Source organism: Lepisma saccharinum, chromosome 21 (assembly GCF_977018435.1).
Source record: "Lepisma saccharinum chromosome 21, izLepSacc3.1, whole genome shotgun sequence".
Classification (NCBI taxonomy): Eukaryota; Metazoa; Arthropoda; class Insecta; order Zygentoma; family Lepismatidae; genus Lepisma; species Lepisma saccharinum.
Window position 1 is genome coordinate 54,836,212 of NC_139249.1, and position 20,537 is coordinate 54,856,748.

Sequence of the window (20,537 nt, forward strand, 5' to 3'; positions counted from 1 at the left end):
CAAAACATGAATGTTTGTTCCGTCCGTCATCCAGCTTTATTTATTTATTTATTTATTTGAACACAACAGGCGAATGCCCAATTACAGTGTTCCATATTTTCTGCTCGTATGTAAATGCTAAAGTACATTGTAAATGTACACCAAAGAAAGTATAGTTACTAAAAACAAAAACATTAAAATAATAATACAAGTATAATTGAAAGAGTAACAAAATGTCAGACAAGAATTGCCTACATGAACACAAAATTTCAAATATTACAATGTACAAATAATATCTTTACACTCAGTTTCACATCTGAACCACCACGGACAAAACAAAATATAAATAGATACTTACAATCCTCATTCGTTCTGAGTATTTGAATGAGTTGATATTTAAAACAAAACATTCGGTAAATTATTAATTAATATTAGCATAATTATTAATTTATAAATCTAACAGCAACAATTTTCAGTAATATTTATTTTATTTATTTTTCATTAACCACAACAGGCTAATGCCCAATTACAGTGTTCTACATAATTGAGTATAAACTACGAAAGAAATATAGATTTATAAAGAATGCGTTCATGTTTACATGGTTGACATCTATTCTTCCATCCTTTGAATAACTTTTTTGAATGTCTTAATAGGCATGTGAAATATATCTAATTTTGGTTCCCTTTCGGAACATCTGTTGTACAGTTCACACATTCTCCTGATAGGTGATTTATTTATGATGATCGACCTTCTGTTACTACAGTAAAGGAGGCCCCCTTTGGATCGTGTCTTGGAGATAGGAACACGTATGTGTATTTGTTCTAGTAGATGTTGCACTTTAATATTATTGTTCATGATTTTGTATAAGAAACAGAGCAATACTATTAACAATGGTGCAACCGAATGTAAACTCAGAATGAGAAAAAGCACCCCTATTTATGTTATTGTACAGCTAGTTGTTTCGTACTTGCAAGGTATATTTGTGGAATATTTAATTATATTAGAATATCATTTCAACTTTATTAATTTGAGCACTCAAGTTTATTTATTTGGTAAATAACAGTGTTACTTCGATCTTCGTACGTAAAGGTATACAATAATTCCGGGGAACAGGCAAAAATATAATATTTTTGTCACCGATCACTGTCGCTAGTCGCTGTTGATTGACTTTTTGTAATGTCTTCGGGATGTGCACGGAATTATTGTGCATTTATTTAAAAATGGATTTTGAATGGCGTTATTAAGTTTAAATATTACACAGGTAACGGAGACATTAACATATCCTACAATGTAATAGTAGTAAGCTGTACGAGCTTGAACATTTCCCATTTCTTAACACATGATTGACGTAAAAACTATTTGCACGTTTTGAGTGGAAATGTTTAAAAAAAAATTTTTTTTGACATTGGGGATATTTTAGAATTGAAGGTGTTTTGGATAGCAATAGATAAAGTACCGAATCAGAATTTGCAAATATAGTTGAGATTTTAGGTCTAAAACGTAGGCGTGAAAGAAGAGCATGTGAGCTTTACGGAGTCGAGAACACTCCAAGCGAACCTTGTGCCTCGTTGGTTCACTTACGGACTCTCCATCGGACTTTACAGGTTCGAGTCCTGATCTTGGCAAGTATATTTGTGAATGCCCCTTCGTCAGTTTAATTTAATCATCGCTTATCCTCATTGTCGCGATTGAACAAAAGTAACTGAAAAGTTACGCTAAATAACAAAAATACAAATAAATAACAGAGGTGCGCAATTAGGCCTAACCTAACCATGAGCAACTTTGGTTGAATTCCACAAGAACGAAACTCATTTGAGCGCATGTTGAAATGCTTGGTCTAACCCACCATCGCACCAGATTGAAACTTTTCAGATTGCCTCTGTGTCTGCCGAAACAGCTGAAACTGGGTTCAAGGTGACTGAAGGCTGCAAGAGGGTGTGTGTGCGTAGACCACAAACATTTCTTTTATGGATATCATCTGCTCTCCTGGGGGTTCCAGGGGGGTGGTTAGACCCCACGTGACAGTCGCGTGGCGAACATCCGGCCGGAAATGCTGCGTACTGCAGCTGTCATTGCCTTCAGTCTCCGCCTCACCTTGTAGGTGAGAGAAGATGGCCATATGGGGGCAACAGCCTGTGGTTTCGGCCGTGTTCGGATCCTTAATCGCCGCATTTCGGAACAACGATCCCCTAGTAGGAGTAACATATGCTCACCAGGCAATCCTGATTAGGTATTCAATCAGACAACGAATCTTTTTGTCTTTGATATCGGTGTAATAACTTCTCTTCATTGCGTTCTGTTCTCCATTCACTGCAAACAAAACCACATGACCTCTGTTTCTATTTGATAGTTCTGGTGTTATCAATATATTAGTCGTAGCCAGTGGCGTGAGGTGATTTTTATCCTTGGGGAAGGAGCCGTATGATTTTTTTTAAACTTCAAAACGATCTTTAATTAGTAGCTATTTGAGGTTGAAAAGTACTATTTCTCTGCCTTTGCAAACTCATAAGTTATTTTTTGAAAAAATGTTCTGTTATATTTAACCGTACAGTTTGCAACACTACGGTAGATACAGCAGCAGCAGACCTCCTGACGTACTGCGACAAGTCTGGTGGGAACGCAACGAATCACATCACCAATACGACAAGAGATCGAGAATGTGTGGAACCCTACCTCCACACTCTTCATGGCATAAGTATATAGGACATTTAAAGTTGGACTCTGAATTATCAGTATTGCACAATTGTAGTAGGTTGTGCTGAGAGATCTTAGATAATATGCATGTATGCACTGCATAGAACCAGCCAGGATTATCGCAATGGCTTATCGATGTGTACACCAAAGAGTGTCCAAGAGAACATTATTTTTGTGAATTACTCGCCCGTAGAGGAAAAACTGGCGGCGTTTCTCAAGGTTACTGTTGTGAAAATAAGCGAAAACAAGTCCAAAGGACATTTCAAAGTTGAAGCAGACAGATAATTGCGTCCTCCCGTCATTCATAGCGTCAAGGACAACCGTGGGAATCCAAATACACTGAAGTCCGAAACGATTGGGTAGTGGACTAGAGTGGACCGTTAAGCATTGTGTCGCTCTGTGTGCTTCCTATCAGGATTTTGATAAATGTTTGCCGCGTGAAAGAAGTTGAAAGGTGATTACATTTCAGTAGGTATTAGCAGGGTACGAACTAACGGAGATGGAACAAAGGTGAATTTTCTTCCTTGGTAACGCAAGTGCCTCACATGTACGGTTGTTCACGTAGTAGACAAATATTTTTGCTTTCAATCATCAGAAGTACAATTTACAGGCTTTACATCGAACTATTGTGCAAGTAACGTATATACGCAAATTTTATCATCAAGAAATGCTTAACGGTATTTTATGTCCTTCTGCTGATCTTCTGGTAAGGCACCCAAAAGTCAACCTCGGTTCTCCGTAGTACATCCCGGCAACTGCTTCTTGCAGGCCAACGAGTCTCTGGCGCCTGGATGCAAGGCCAAGAGTAGTGTTGTCTTGTATTAGTCCTATTGTGTGCTGTCAGCCTCAGCTTTTCAATTAGGTAAGGATATTTTATTCTCGGAAACAGTATTGTTTTATTTCTTGTTAACTAATACATGAATGAATTAGTTTTAAAAGTTGAGTGAGGAAGTTTTTAATATTTTTTTTTTTTATTATTTTCTTGTTCAGGGCCTGACCTCAATTTTGTTTTTGTTAAGGGGCTTATCCTCTTATTAAGTGACGGGCAAAAATAGCCTATTTGCTGATATGCTCATTAATTAAAATCAACCCATCACTTTTGTGTGTTTTTATTGGCTAAAAATGAGTGAGAAATATGAATTTAATGGATGCATTAAACGTTCGCAGCAGAACTGTTTCGGAAAATTCATGTGTAGAGGTGAGTAAATATTGTTTCCATACAACCGGTTAACTTGCGTAACGACTATTTTCAAAATTTCATTAATAAAAAGATGGGGTGATACTGTCAGTGGAACAGTTAATGCTCCGAAAATAGACTACTGAAAAAAATAATGATTTTGTTTTCCTCTGGTAGTTATTACTATTACTACTACTACTGTTGTGCATGTATCTGCTCCAATCATGAGAGCACCCCCCTTCCTCCCCCATAAGAAACAAAGTACAATTTGCACACTGGGCATGATTACAGTAGTAAAGTAAAGGGTCTCCCCGGTGGGATGCTGTAGTGGTAACGTCTCCTTGTAATCAAGGATCTCGAGGTCGATACCCGGTGGTTCGGATCCCACCTTAAACTCCCAAGTCCATTCCCGACCAGCCTATCTGTGCAGAAAGTGGACTTAAAACTTAGCTCAATAGTAAAGTAAACTTTAATATCTGGCCAGAGACGTATTTATATACCCACGAAAATATAGTTCACTCCCAAGCCACCGTTACATCAAATTGCATTACCATAGCCGTTGCATGGCATTGCAGTGGTTAAAATGCCTTATTCAATTCCGAGAATAGTTTCGCGTCCAGTAGATCTGATGAAGTGCTTAGGCTCCTCCAGATCGTGCCGAAATGAGAAAATGACTAACGTCATCGAAGTAGCACTTGCCTGCAAGCTTAAGCTCGTTTTTAATAAGCGCTATGATTTATTTCTTCTCGTGTACGCAAGGTACTTAGCATGAAATGGTGAGTGGAGGGCCGCTTAATTTCAAGCTGCACGCTGCGAGGCCGGAAGCGCGGGGCTGGGGTTGTTTTCTCCCCCTTCGACGTCTGGATGTCGGTTTCCATGGCGACAGCCTCCCCGGAGATGAAAGGGAGGGTAGGGACGAATGCAGAACTGGAATCGCAATCAGTTGCCATGGCTTGCGCGAGCGGAGGGTTGCCTGTGTTGCAGGCGTGAGCGGATTTTGTTGCGTGCCGTGATGGCGTCGGAGTGCGTGCGTGCGTGTGTGCGCGAGTGAGGAAGAGAGAAGTGCGTGTGCGAAAGTTGCTAGCGTCGATAGAGTTCAGGGCGTCCGAACATTTGCGAATTTTTTCTCGAGTGTGGAGAGGCTGGCTTTAACGAGTGGCGTACATGGATCGTTTCTCGCATCCAGAATATTGGAAGATGCTGAAGAAAATACTGGGTATTTTATTATTCTTTCTTCTGTCTTTTGTTTCAATTATTGTAACGGATGCGAGAAGGTAACCTGTAGATATTTGGTCAGAATATCTTGTTGGATTTCATCATTCGAAGAGTTTGAAAGAACTAAATCAAGTCTCTCGATGAAAATATATTTCTACTAAGTATTACTCACGCCTGGAAGCTTTCAAAAAAGATTACCAGTTGGTTTCTGTTACTAGAGTTGAAATATAAATATCCGTCAATAGTCTGTGATTTCAGGAACGCTGTGCTTAAGCCCAGTTACATTAGACATACAACATTGATTAGTTAACCGTTACTGGTGTTGTACGTTCGTCCTCGGAGGTCGATTACACATAGGGCACAAAGTAAATTTTATGGAAGCAGTTTTCGTTTTGGAGAAGACAGTACATATTACGTACATTTGATTGGTGATCGTATCACTTTATTTTGCAATCTAGTGTGCACTGTTTATATTGTGCATGTTCGTATCGTTTTCGAAGTTTCTATTTTAGGATTCGCTAGGCAATATACCGAGGCGGATCTATCAAATCAGGCTGGAACGTATTTTGTTTTGAAGAAAAGTCCATGTTTAATATTTGCTGGAATCTAAATCGAGATGCGAGTCCAAGATAAAACCCTTCTCCATATCGGTGTCTTTTGCCCGTAGGTTCTGGTCACGTCTCCATACAGAAATGGGGTAGAGAAAAGGTGGAAGTAAAACTCTATTGGTTACAATTTGCAAAATTTTCGTTGACTAAAAGTTTAATATATGCAACAAGGGACTGGGAGGCAATTTTAGGTATGTGTTTCATTGCCTCTAACGGGCATTAAATCGCAGTTCTCCTGCATATGGGCCGAACCGTAACCATTCAGCTGTGAGGAAGATTCCTGTATAATTCACGTCATAATCTAGAGAACTTAGTTTGAAGTTTACATAATGTGAATTTGTGTTATGTTTTTTTTTTTGAAGTGGTAGGTTTCAGAAATTATTTTTTTGTTATTTTAGATTTTGTGCGTGTACTGCTTTAGTACTAGTTCATTGTTTACGTTATCAGTAGGGAAGGGATTTTAAGGTGCAGCACCTTTCGAAAATTTTAACTTTTTTCATTCCGATCGTTTGAGATATGTATTTTAGGACATGAAATCAAGTAAAATAAACACTTTGTTGCACCTTTTCGTGAGATTAGCACATTTATGCCCTTTTTGATCACATTTTTCTTTCCTTTTTTCACGTTTTGTTAAATTGATTGGACAGAAAAATAAGTGGATTTTCTCTCTTCTTGAGCAGCTACATAAAATCCTAGTCTCACCTTGTAGAGGTGAACGATAACTATAAACTGGTGTAATATAATCATTACAGTCCCAGTAGTTCCCAAGATAATGTAGCGAAACCCGCGAGAGAAAACACAAACTTCAACAAAACATATTCGGCAGAACCACACTTCTCTATGCAGTCCGCTCGCATTATATACAGAAGGTGCAGAGAAAGAGAGCATTGACTAAACACATTTTATCAGCTCCTTTTTTTTTTGCACCTTTTTGAAAAGATTTTCAGAACCTTTCCTTCCCTTTCTCGACCATAATTTTTAACCTTAAAATCCTTTCCCTAGTTATGAGACTATCCAGTGCCATCTGAAATCTTGGTCAACGAATCATTCTAGAGGATGAATGTCTTGTTAACAGTGCTAGAATCCCATTTCTTGCCTATTTTTGTGCATAGAATTATGAAAGTTTTTATTTTTTGAGCAACAAATGTCATAGTGTTGTCTTTTCTATTTTCAGCCCCGCGATCGGGCGGAAGCTCCGGGACAAACAACCTTCCTCCCATTCTGTTCCACCAGGTCCACGGGGACAACATCCGAGTGTCCAGGGATGGCGCCGTGGCGAGGCGAGCGGAAAGTTTTTGTAAAGGAATAACCTTCACCAATAGGCCTATCAAAATTAGTGAGAAGGTGAGTTCTATATTTGTTTATTTTTTTTTTTAAATGCATGTATATGACAGGGTCAAATTTTGCATTCATAACTAGGGCTCCGTATTTGTGAGTCTCAAGAATGGCCTTCAGTATTTATTTTTTCAAAACTGAACAATAAACTTCCTTTAGATATTAAAATGTAAGCTTGATTTCTTCATAAAGGCAAAAAGTTACGGTACCTGTTCAAGTATTCGACCGGATATTTGTTTCTTGAAACTAATTTAGTTAATAAAAAAATCTATTATTTCTTATTTTCACGTAAAGATTACACACAATACACATTAAAGTTTTGTTTTTTCTATTTTTATTTTTTACTCTTGTTCACTCTTTCCTTCTCTTTTTTACTTGAGCTGAAATAAAATAGGCTGCCCTTGTAAAATTTTGGAAGTAGTAAATGCGACTAAAACGCGCTAAACGGCCCTGAAGAAGTAAAATGCAGTTCAGAAGCGTTAAAAATGCTTAAAATGCATTAAACAAAAATAGATAGGCCTATAAATTCTTCTGTTCTTAATTTATAATCCTAATATTGATTATATTAGGACTACTACTACTTAATCAATTTTATATCACCAATCTGATCCCTCTGCTACAAAAATTTCTGACTAACTAACTAACTAACTCTCTAGCCTTCTTAAACCCGAAGGTTCATGGCTGCAGCAACACAGGCCTTCCATCTGTTCCTATCTTGAGCAAGTTCTATATACTCTTTTCCATCCCTACCGATTTCCTTTAGGTCCATCTCAACGTTGTCCCTCCATCTTCGTCTTGGCCTTCCTACAGGTCTCTTACCATCTGGTTTCCCAACAAGAATCCTGTAAACTCCTCTTTCCTCTCCCATTCGTGCCACATGGCCTGCCCACCTAAGTCTTCTTGATTTAATTATTCTAATAATATCTGGACATGAGTACAAATTATGTAGTTCTAAATTATGTAACCTTCTCCACTCACCTGTCTCCTCATCCCTTTTAGGTCCAAAGATTTTCCTAAGGATTTTATTTTCAAATACTCTCAATTTATGTTCCTCTTTCAATGTAAGGGACCAAGTTTCACATCCATATAATACTACAGGCAAAATTACTGTTTTGTATATTTTAACCTTTAGTTTCTTAGATATTAAACGAGAAGACAAAAGTTTATGAAGAGAGAAGTAACATGCATTTCCTGAATTAAGCCTACTTTTTATTTCCTCTTTAATATAATTTTCATTTGTTAATATTACTCCTAAGTATTTGAATTTGGAAACTGGTTCAAACGAGTTGTTATCAATAATTAGATTTTGATTATTACCTAACACTTGGTTTCGGCCTGTAAGCATATATTTAGTTTTCTCTTTGTTAACTTCCAAACCTATCTCTTTAGCAGTTTTGAAAAATATTTTAGCATTATTCTTAATTGTATTCACATCATCCCCCAGTAAGTCTACATCATCTGCATATGCTAACAACTGAGTCACACCATTTAATTTTAGTCCTTCTTTAGTTTCTTTTACCTTCCTTACAGCATATTCTAAGGCAAAATTAAAGACCAATGGAGATAATGCATCTCCTTGTTTTAACCCATCATGAATTGTAAATTTGTCAGACATATTATTACCCACACGAATTTTACTTTCTGTTTCACTGGTGCATATTTTTATCATACTAACAAGCTTCTTAGGTATTCCAAACTCTACTAATATATTATATAATTTATCTCTTTTGACCGAATCATATGCTTTTTTGAAATCAATGAATAGCTGATGGACATTTTGATTATATTCCCACTTTTTTTCAAGTGTCTGTCTGATGTGAAAAATTTGATCTGTAGTTGATCTGTTACGTTTAAATCCACATTGATAATCACCTATAATTTCATTAGCATATGGGGTTAGTCTTGTTAAAATAATGTTAGACAATATTTTGTATGTTGTTGAGAGTAGAGAAATTCCACGGTAATTATTGCAGTTCATTTTATCACCTTTTTTAAACACAGGAACAATTATGGATTCTTTCCACTGTTGAGGGATTTCTTCTTTATTCCATATTAAACAAATTAATTTATGAATTTGACATATTAATGAATTTCCACCATATTTAATTAACTCAGCTGGTATTAAATCAATGCCAGGTGCTTTGTTATTCTTTAGCCTTTTAATAGCATCTTTAACTTCAGTCAAGTTAGGTTCTGGAACTAAAGGTTCTGCTGTGTGGACTTCATTTACTTCTGATTTATCTCCTACATGGACATTTAAAAGGTCATTAAAGTAGTTCTTCCATCTATTTAGAATATCGCATGGGTCAGCTAGAAAATCACCCTCTTTATCTTTTATCAAGTTTACTTTAGGTTGCCACCACTTTCTAAATTCATTTACACCTTTATATAAATCTCTGATATTTTTATTTTTGCTGTTTGTTTCAATTTCGTCAATTTTGCTTTTCAAGTAATCTCTTTTTTTACTTCTAAACGTGCGGTTAACTTCTCGCTTTATTCTATTATAATTGCTTAGATTTGTATCATCCGAGTTATTTAACCATCTAAGTCTAGCCTGATTTCTTATTTCTATTAGATTATGACATTCATTATCAAACCACGGCTTACTTTTTCTTGGTTTATGGTATCCTATACTTTCTTTAGCTGCTGATTCTATTGCATTACGTATGTGCTCCCAATTCTTATTTACGTCTGTTTCATTTATATTTTCATCATCATTTAAATCCTGCAAAACATCAAATCTATTTGACAGTTTAATTTGGTAATCTTTCTTAATTCTTTCATCAACAAACTTTCCTGTATCAAATTTTATAACTTTTAGATTTTGTTGCTTATGATTTATCACCGAGAGTCTTTCTCTTAATTTAGCAATTACTAAATAATGGTCACTGGCACAGTCAGCACCTCTATGTGTACGAACGTCAATTATACTAGTATGCCTTCTCTTATCAATGAGAATATGATCTATCTGATTATGAGTTTTACCATCTGGAGAAGACCAGGTATATTTATGGATATCTTTATGTTTAAAAGTGGTACTTTTCACAATTAAATTCTTTGAGGTTGCAAAAGTAATCAATCTTATACCATTATCATTACTTAATTCATGAAGACTTTCTTTACCAATCGTGGGTTTAAATGTCTCTTCTTTGCCAATCTGTGCATTACAGTCACCTAACAGAATTTTCATATCATACTGAGAAAATTTATCAAAGACCTGTTCTAACTCTGTATAAAAATCATCTTTATTATTATCATCTTTATCTTCCGTTGGTGCATGTATGTTTATTAAAATAATTTTACACCACCTACCCTGTAAAACTGCATATGATATCCTATCATTAATAAATTCTACTGTTTTAAGAGCCGAGATAATTCTATTATTTATGAAAAAGCCTGTTCCAAAATTATGATTTTCAGTACCACCATAGAAAAAAGTATAATTTTTAGTTTTACAATTCCCTTCTCCTGGCCACCTAACTGCCTGGACAGCTACTACATCTAATTTATACTTCACTATCTCATTAACTGTACACTGAAATGCCCCAGGCCGGTAAAGGCTCAGAACATTCCAGGTGCCTAATTTAATATCCTTATTCCTAATGAAGATCTTATCCTTAGTCCAGGGACCTCCCAAAGTAGTCCCCACCCGGAGATCCGAACGGGGGACTATTTTACCTCCGGAATATTTTACCTTGGGAACATCCATGGCCTTATATTTCTGTTTCTTGACATGTCTTTTTACAGTGCAGAGTTGTCAGCTCTACGCCTAACCCCCAATATGAATGGAGGAACTACTACACAAGACAAACAAAAATTTCTGACCTTTTGAAAATTAATGAAAAGCTGTTCTTGACCTCGCAAAAAAAATCCCGCAGACGCTCTTGAACAAGAAGAATGTTCAATGAAAAGTTTCGTAACTTACAGTTATCCTATTACTCCGATCAATAAACAAGATTCGCCGCCATTCTGTTGAATTCGGCAACTGAACGGACGCGGAACAAACACACACAATTATACTGATCATTTGAAAGTAGATTCATATGCTCTAAATTTTATTGTGTGGAGATTGAAGATAAACATTATTATGGGAAACATGTTGCATTTTATGCTGTGTAAGTGGTAATATAATGATTACAACCTCAGCGTTTGTTCGTGTAGTACACTCAACGGCAAGGGAAACAGTAGTTAAATTGTCAATCATAATTTTCATTCGGTGTGTTTTCCACTGTGCTGATAATTAATTTAAATCAAAATGTCAATAAGTAGACATCTCTTTCGAATCAACAGAATTCCGTTCCTTAAAACAGCACAGGATGTAGAGTAAAAACAAATGAAAAAAGAAATGGACAATTTGCATATTATCGTATTTTCCGTTGGCTGTACGTGGCCTGAAAAGAGATCGGCATCACAAAATATAATTTCTTGCTGAAATCGCAAACACTCCTCTGGAGTACACTAATTGCTCACTTGTATATTTACGTTTAAGTTACGATTCAACTTTACGCAAGAAGTGTGTGTATCTGAACTGTTTATAAAGTTCTCCATCTCTTGGTAAAGTACACTGTAAATTAATTTGTAGCGTTCCTTGTTGAATTTGTTTTATGTTACGCTTATGTTTGTGTACACTCCCTTTCAGATAAAAGGGGCACACACTTTAATTGTTTAGCTCTCCCAACCGGACAGCTTTTTTTTTTTTTTTCGGGACAGGAGTCTGTCTATCTTTATAAAAGCTAGATGCATTCATTGGTACTATATTACCAGGCACATAATGCTTTAACAGAGTACTAACCAGGAAAACTGACTTACAATGGTAATACCATCCAGGGACATTGTTGAGAGATGCCTTTCCAAAAGTTTCCATGGCTTAAAGGAAACTTTACTCTATTTTTTAAAAAATATCCTCTGAAATGTATTTGAAAGAAAATCGCATGTAGGTCACATCAGTTTTATTGTTTTAGTTATTGTTGGAATATGGACAGTTATCAGTGTAATAATGTGTCTCTTCTAGGTATTCAAAACACTAGTCAACGTTTACTTTTTATTTCATAAGGATTGACCTGTCATTCCACACTTCGATTCATGCCATTTCTTATTAGAATCAGTGAAATACCATTCGTTGTTCATATTTGTTGTTCGTACATTAGGTAGAAATACTAAATGTAGTATTTAGACTCCTCTTTCAGAAACTACAATATGCCGGTCATAAGGAAACTTAATGTTGCACAGTGTGTTGTATGTGGTTAATACATAGAAAACAATATAATTTATAAACCTCATTAAAATTACATAACTATATTCAAATTTGGTCCTCCCGCAAAAAAGATAAATCGCTCCATTTCCACGATGGTGTTAAATAACAGTGAACAAAATTAAATAGTAAAGTACATTATATACTTTAAGTAGCTGAAACAGCAAATGCCAATATGCATTTTAACGAGGACCAGGTCATTGGCAGCACTAGATTATTTTGCGTTCGAGGTATAAGGAAGCCTCCTGCTTCCTTTTAGCGACGAGGTGAAACTCGAGGGGGAAAGAGACCAGCGTTGAGGGATAAGATATGGTTCTCCAGAAGTAGCTGCTAAATATAGAGGTCGTTTCCTCACAAATCGCAAGCTGCTCATCCAGCCCCTCTTCTGAGGTTGGGTAAATATTGAGAGAACGGGAGGAAAACGAGCCTCCGTGAACCACAATCGAGTAAACGGGCGGTTGGTCTTAATTTTGATGCGTGCCCATTTTGCTTACTATTAAGAGAGTTTTTAAAGTTCCAGAAGGTGGGCAGTATGTACACTAGCAATGCTTAAGTTCGATTGTTGACTTTTTTTTGGACTTGAATGCACAGTCATTGTATTTAGCAGCGTTCGAATTAGCGGGGGGAATCCCCCCCGGCAAAATAATATTTCCACCCCTGCCAGGAATTTTTTATTTTTTGTATATATGAAAACGTATATTTTTTTTAAATTTCTTAACTATGTAACAAAAACACAATTGAAAAATTATTTTTGTCCATTAATGATCCAGTCTTGAACTGGCGAAAAGTATCCATCCTTGTGGATTAAAGACAGACACCATTCTGCAACTGATCAACCCCACCGAGTCGAGGTTTTCAGCTTAAGTTTTCATGGCACAATGCTTATATTTTACATGTATCAAAGTGTTCGCAAGAAACTTGTAGATAGGTTAGATGGATGTTAAGTTTAATCTTGGCAATTGGAATTTGGTCAAGTTTTCGGTGTTATTGCTTCGATAGCTATTTTTTGTGTATGATGGGTTTGCTTAGAATAGTAATTGTTTCTAAATTATGTGTAAATGTTATCATAGATTTAATGACCTAGGCTACAACCAATGTTCTACGGTACTTAGACCCGAGAGGAAATAGTTTAGTTTACTGACTAAACTCTGTACCAGCTAACTGTAGACCAGGCGAACGAGAACAAGTATATGCGCAAGTAGTGACGCGAGACGGCTCCACCAGTGAACAGTGAGAGAAACGGGATTGTGTAAGCGTTGCAAACTTTTGAAAAGGATGATACCGTACGCACATGGCAAACGGACCGTATTTTTATCTACAGGTCCGTACGTAAAAAATTTTTAGGGAAATATTAGAGATAAAACTGCAAGTGGAAATTTTGACAAGCCATACATTCAGCTTAGCGTACGGACTAAGGTCTAGACCGTACGTCCGTACATGTACGGTCAGGACCGTACGGTTGGGAACGCTGCGCTTTCACCACTCGATTTTCCTTATCCTTCGATATGCGCGACCCTACTCTACAGTTAGCTGGGACAGGGTATAGTAACACACATACAAATTTCCATACCCCTTCCCCCCACAAATACGCCAATGAGTGGGCATCCCCCCCCCCAATGCAAGAAGCTTAATTCGCTCCGTGGTATTTAGTATCGTATTATTGTTTCCTGTAAATGATTTCGTAAAACTTACAAGTCCCTATATATTGATGTAGTACACTTAGTGTTAATATCAGTATTCTTAGTGTACCGCTGCAGGTCAAGTAACTTTCACGAAAAACATCATTCCGAAATAAAAATGTCAAGTGCTGGTTCCATCTTTGTTGATGGGTCGTGTAGTCACGTTTCTTGTAATTAATGTTATAAGGACGTTCGTTTCTTCAGTTGGCTCAACAGCGTTAAAAATATTCTGTAGCTCACATTTCATTTCATTATATTTTTTGCTTTTGAGAAAGATGTAATTGCATTACGTAAGCAAACGTTGAACAAATTAAAGAATTTTACCCTGTGGAATGCTAAACAACAAAAATAAAATATTTTTTCTTCTGAAATGCTTACGTTATTTGTGAAAACTATTGTTATACACGGACTGAAAATGCACTAAATACTAAATTATTACAACATGAGTTGTTTCAATAGGTGTCTGTTCAGGAATAGACGATCCACATCACATGGTAACGGTAAAGTTCCTCGTGCCATGAAGGCACATTTAGGGGATGTGGGGGTAAGGCCATTCTAGAGGCGCTCCGGCCGGCTCCTCAGGTACCCATACCCATTGACTTCAGGTGGAATCGAACCAGGGTCAGACGCCCTACAGACTAGACCACAGCGTCTGTTATCTACATCACGTGACCTATTTGTATTCCTCGTCGGCTGCGTATCTAACAAGGCACCTGCAGCCTTTCGCGATTGATTACGCTTCTCTCGTTTGTTTTCTTTAGGTGTATGGTTAATTTTCTGCCGTGTGCTCTCATATAGCCGGGCTTGGTGCCGAAATTGGCAAGAAAGGGCCCGTGACAGGTGCAATATTGGTTAGGCGTATGGGTTTTGACACCAACAGTGTTGTGTAAGAATGTTGGCTCGCAATATCGCGTGAGCGAAGTGGGCAGATGGATGCTTTTGGCAATGAATGTGGACATTTCATTCGTTCCTGTCTGTTTACAGAGACGACAAACCGATACTTGAATAGCGTTCGTGCTAAGAAACGAGGGTGGTTCGTACATATTTAATGTCTTGCAGCGAGATCGGAGTTTAATTTTACCTGCTGGTGAACTTATTTCACTAATCAATTAGGTTAATCGAATTTTAATCTTGCTGTATTTGCCTACGACTGAATACACACAAAGAAAAGTACTGCTTAGATTTTTTACTAAAATTACATTAATACTAATATTATTGTAAAAAAAATGTTGGATGCTCCTTGCAGTGGCGACGATTGAGTTAAGGGGGGGAAGGGGCAAGGACAGTTTACTTTCCCTGGGTCGATAAGGTTTCGCATAGTACGTGGGCAAATGTGCTCGCCACTGCTTCCTTGGAATACTTGAACAATGGCGTGTCCAGAGGGATAGAGGTTGTAACCCGCATCCTTTTGCTCAGCGTTCACCAAAGAAAACCCCAAATGCAGTGAAAGATGACAAAATATACGACTCAGGACTGGCTACTACAAAAAAGTGGCGTAACCCTGCCACTTACGAAAATCCTGGGCACGGTACTGTACCTGAAAACAGTTTGGAGACTGTCTCGAAAAAGATTGGCCAAGTAAAATGTCTTCTACAGGTTATCAGAAAATTATTGAATGTGTGTTACCAAATTGAGTGTAAGCCCTTTGAAACGATAGGATTTATCCAAAACTGACCAGTTAGCAATTGGCTAAGAGCTGATATTAATTTATCATTTAAATTTTTTTATGAATAAGTAAATGTAGTGATATTGAAATTAATCCAAGAAATTGATCGTGTCCTTTAATCGTGGCAATTGGATCAGAATTTTGTCTTTAGCAATTGTAATCAAAAGACGAGGGAAGATGAGATTCGAACAATTCCAGCATGAAGACTGCGAGTATTCAAACATACCATTGACAATAGTTTACAGTTATGGTACCAGTGCAATAGGTTAAGTACGTTCTCTGGAATGTTATAACATTCAAATATCAGATGATTAACGATCACAATTTACTATATGCATATTGACAATTTCTTAACTTAACATGTGGGGGGATTAGCTTCATTAATATGCCCACGATTCCAGCATAGTTCGGGAAGATAAGAATATACTAGTAAACGAGATTGAACATTCTTTTTTTTTAAATGTAACCATTAACATTCAAATTCTCTAAAATACTACAGTGAAATGGGAGTAGCAGAGTTTTGTTAGAGAGCCAACTAGAGCTAGATATTTGCTTTCGCTTTTCTGTTCGAAAGAAGAGACAAAAAAGTGTTGGAAGTTCGCCAGCTTCCTTCCATGATGCTGATAAGCATCTACATTTTCCCTGACAGTGTTGCCACTAGTAAGAATATTGTTGCCCCTTTTTGAATTGTCATATTTGAGATATCAAATAATAATATTACTTTAGACAATTAAGGTGATGAACTGAAGGCTCTAAACTTAACGGCATCTTGCTAGATAATGAGATATCAAACCACACATCTATTCCAGTGCAAGGAGTTTTTCTAGTCAGTTAACAAGTTTATATTTTCAAATACGATACAAAAAAGATTAAACCTGCTTTATGCTCAGAGAGGCTGATAGGAACTGTGCCTGCATTGCAAAGTGAGATCGGAACCACTGTGCAATGTGCCTGCACCATGGATTGAACCCGGTACTCCTTCATTACAAAGCGACTGCCACTGCACCATTGGAGAATTGACTCTGAATTGCACACGAAAATTTGTTGAAAATATTCTGATTACTACATTAGAACTAAATCGATGCCGGTGAATATGCTTTGACCTACTTTTTATAAAAATGTCTTCAGTCGTGGATATGATGTACGTACTTGCTAATGTGCATAAATGTTCTAAATATTTCTAGCAATGGGGTGAATTAACACAATTAAGAAAATGCTTCCCAGCAATTCCAATTTCTCCTGGTAATTTGTGACTATTTAGTAGGTCGGATTGGCAATTTCTTTATAATAAGATGATTGCTTCGTTTTAAAATTTAGAATAAAATCTGGCTTTAAACATTTTATCATTCTTACTTTAGTCACTTGTAAGTAAACATGGTATATCATTTTCTCGCCTTTCAGGTGTGTGTCAAGTTCCTTGAAGTTTCTAATAACTGGAGTGGAGTAATAAGATTTGGTTTTACGTGCAATGATCCAATCAATCTACGAAACGGTCTTCCAAAATATGCCTGCCCAGGTAAGAAATCACTCTTATCTTTCAAAAATGTGTGTGTGCATGGGTATGCAGACCCAATGATTAAACATTATCAGATGTCAATGATGGAGAAATATAATGCCATGAACTGGTTTTAAGCAATATTTGTTTAAATCTCCACGTCTCTTTAAACATTTCATATTTAATAGTTGGATCACATTTCTAGAAGCTGTAAAATTTTAATTTCCTCTTTATAACCAAATTCGAAAAGTAAAAATAAGATTGTAACATGTGTGGAACTCGGTAATAGGCTTGTCAGCATTACTCTTGTGATCATAATATAGTTTTTCAATTATATCAAAAATATATACTACTTGATTACTTTAAAACTTGAATAACGTCAATATTCAATATTTAGATGAATGTATTGACTTTATTCAAGTTTTATAGTACTGAAGTAGTACATTTTATGATATAATTGAAAAATTTATCTCTGATGGTCGCAGGAATAATGTAGATATGTCCTAATGCAAGATGGAAAGAATTTGTTTTAGCCAACCATTCTAGTTGTTGCAAGTTAGAAGCCTTTTATATTTTCCCAAACATGCATTAATCATGTTAGCTTTATTTGTTGATTGTTAATGACTTATTACTGACAATATTTTTTTAAATATAAAACTTCCTGGAAAATGCATAGTAATTTTTATTAACGTTTCTTTCTCTTCTGTAGACCTGACTAATAAACCTGGCTACTGGGCTAAAGCGTTGGCAGAGCGTTTTGCGGAGAGAGATGCTGTTTTGTTTTTTTACGTAACTCAGGCGGGTGATGTTCATTTTGGGATCAATGGTGAAGAAAAAGGAGTGTTCTTCAGCGGAGTGGAGACTAGGGGACCACTGTGGGCTTTAGTAGATGTTTACGGAAATTCAACTGGCATTGAATTAGTTGGTAAGTAGCCAGTTTGCATTCATCCACGAGGAAAGTTTTATTTTTACACTTTTCATGAATGTTGCCTGAAAGTACTAGTATTAAGGGCACACCCAAGGGGAGGGTTGGTTGGGCTGCAGCATCTCCCCCCCCCCTCCCTTTCCAATAAATTAACTAAGAATATTGAGGAAAAATGAAGTGATAAGTAGTATGCAGGAATACTTCATATTGGAAAGTTCGAAATTCATAACACATTTTCTACAACTATTTTTTTTCTGAATTATATATTTGTGAAATAAATTTGTGCCAATCTTATAAGTACACCCGATCTATAAAAACTGAGTGTATATCTTTCTTCTTTTTCTTTCATACATACACTGTCATTGTACATAATATGGACATGTGTTATGAGTTTTCACTTATTCTGAATATACCGGGCGTTTCAAAATGATTTGAACGATTTCAACTTGTAGTTTATTCATAAATTGTCAAAATAAGATACAATTTAACACGTATGTAATGTAACTGTCAAAATTTAAGTGGCAATGGTTATTGCGAAGTTAACCCACAAAAGCTCAATGGGAGCACCCTTCCTTACTCTGCACTATCTACACATCAGTATGGTAATCTACGGCCACTCACACACATTTCACCATGTTCTCATCAATGGTTTACACCACAGCGTTAATGCTATACAGTTCTTTGCTGGTGGATCTTCATGAAATTGTAAGATGCAAAATGCTTTCTCCTCACCACTGGCAACCATTTTACAACTGGTCAGCCTGGCACCTGGCAGCAGAATTTAGAACTACTGTGAACGTTCAAAAAAACTTAAGGATCCGTTTGAATGTATTTCACAGCATATTCGATTGGTGATCATGTTGTATTACTCATGAAACGTGTTTTTATCGTTCAAATCATTTTGAAACACAGTGTACATACAAGAGGACAGCCCCCACCCCATTCCACACAACATAAAGATAGCTTGGCAATGCTAGGAGGTTTTTAATTTCAAATAAATGTGTTAATGTATAATAAATGTGACTCATAGGAAAATGTTCTAAATGTTGGCCAAACATGTATTTTCACACAAAAATCTTAAGCTTTCCTGCTGGAAATTTGTACTGTTTTCAGTAGACAAATTCTACTGTGTACTGTACTGAAATTCTGTTGTAGATCTACTGTACTCTACAGTAGGACTATTGTACTGAAAAAACAATGTAAATAATAATGCATAATACTTGCTAAAATATATTATAAAATTATTTATTGACTCCAAGAATAGACAAATTAATTCTTGACACCATATTTTCAGTGATTTTGAAGTGAATTGGAAAAGCAGTACATGAACTGAATTTCTACGGTTTTTCTAATGAATACTACTGAAGTAAGATATATCTTAATGAATAAGTTACTACAATTCTTTAAGAAATTACTCAACTTTAAAGCAGCGAGCAGTTTGAATATGAGTTGATTTTTTTTCAGCATGGAATTTCCATTGTTATTATTATATCTGTGTAATGAAATTGCAGAAAGGATCCATTTTTTGATCAACGTAGTCAAGTGTTTGCTTGTTTTGATTTTTCAAGCATTGAGGGTCAGGTCTTCATTTAAACTAATTTTTTGCTATTTTCGTGTGAATATATGAAGAACAATATGTCAACTTATGTATAAAAGAGTATGTTTTTTCAATTTTCTACAAGTGCGTTAACCACAATGAAGCTACTCTTAAAAACGTGTTCACTTTATTTGATTTCTTTGTTGTGTGAACGCATTCCTAAGAAGCAAGTTCCACATGCTTTACCATACATTTATTTTAATTGTTTATACAATTTTTCCATTGCATTTTCAGTTGTATAGATAAGAATTTTCATTACTGACAAGAATACTGCTTTCAGACAGCAATGTACTGAACACAATAAAATATGTTAGTTGTACAATTATATTACTGAAAACGTTAAGAGTACAGTTCAACTACTTAAGATAGAGGAAACAGTTGGACTACCAAAAACAGTAGAAAACATTAGCAGTACAGTGTATCTACTGAAAACAGTAGAAACAGTTGGGCAACTAAAAACAGGGGAAAACATTAGCAGTACAGTTCAGCTACTGAAAACAGAAGCCTACTAAAACAGTAGAAGACAGTAGCATTACAGTTCATCTACTGAAAACAGTAGATGTTTCAAATCACCCATTGATCTACTGAAAACGGTAGACAGAATTTTCAGTAGGGATGCACTAGGTTAGAAGTCCAATATCTCTTAAAATAAAATCCTGGGTACTGCAGTGTGTGGTATATCTACGATTGAGAATAGTTTATCCAAACATAAATGTTTGTAGTGAGTTACTATGTCGATAAAGATGCCTTTCCTGCCTTACTAGTTTAAAAACCAAGTAGCAAACCAACTACATCAAATGTGTAGTTTTCACTATTGAGTTTGAGTTTTTAAGTCCATTTTATACACAGACAGGCTAACCAGAACTGGACCCACGGTTTAAAGTGGTCTCTGAACCACTGTGTGTCTACTGGGTG

General features: G+C 36.2%; 1 protein-coding gene across 4 annotated transcripts in view; it reads left to right on the forward strand.

Annotated features, from left to right (window-relative positions):
* Positions 1 to 20,537, forward strand: part of neur (E3 ubiquitin-protein ligase neur) — a 237,738-nt gene that overhangs the window by 200,536 nt on the left and 16,665 nt on the right. For all 4 annotated transcript variants that reach the window (XM_083142968.1, XM_083142969.1, XM_083142967.1 and 1 more), the window contains exons 2-4: positions 6,849 to 7,018; positions 17,007 to 17,121; positions 17,810 to 18,025. In XM_083142968.1, the coding sequence (XP_082999094.1) occupies positions 6,849 to 7,018; positions 17,007 to 17,121; positions 17,810 to 18,025 (501 nt within the window). The remainder of the gene's footprint in view (positions 1 to 6,848; positions 7,019 to 17,006; positions 17,122 to 17,809; positions 18,026 to 20,537) is intronic.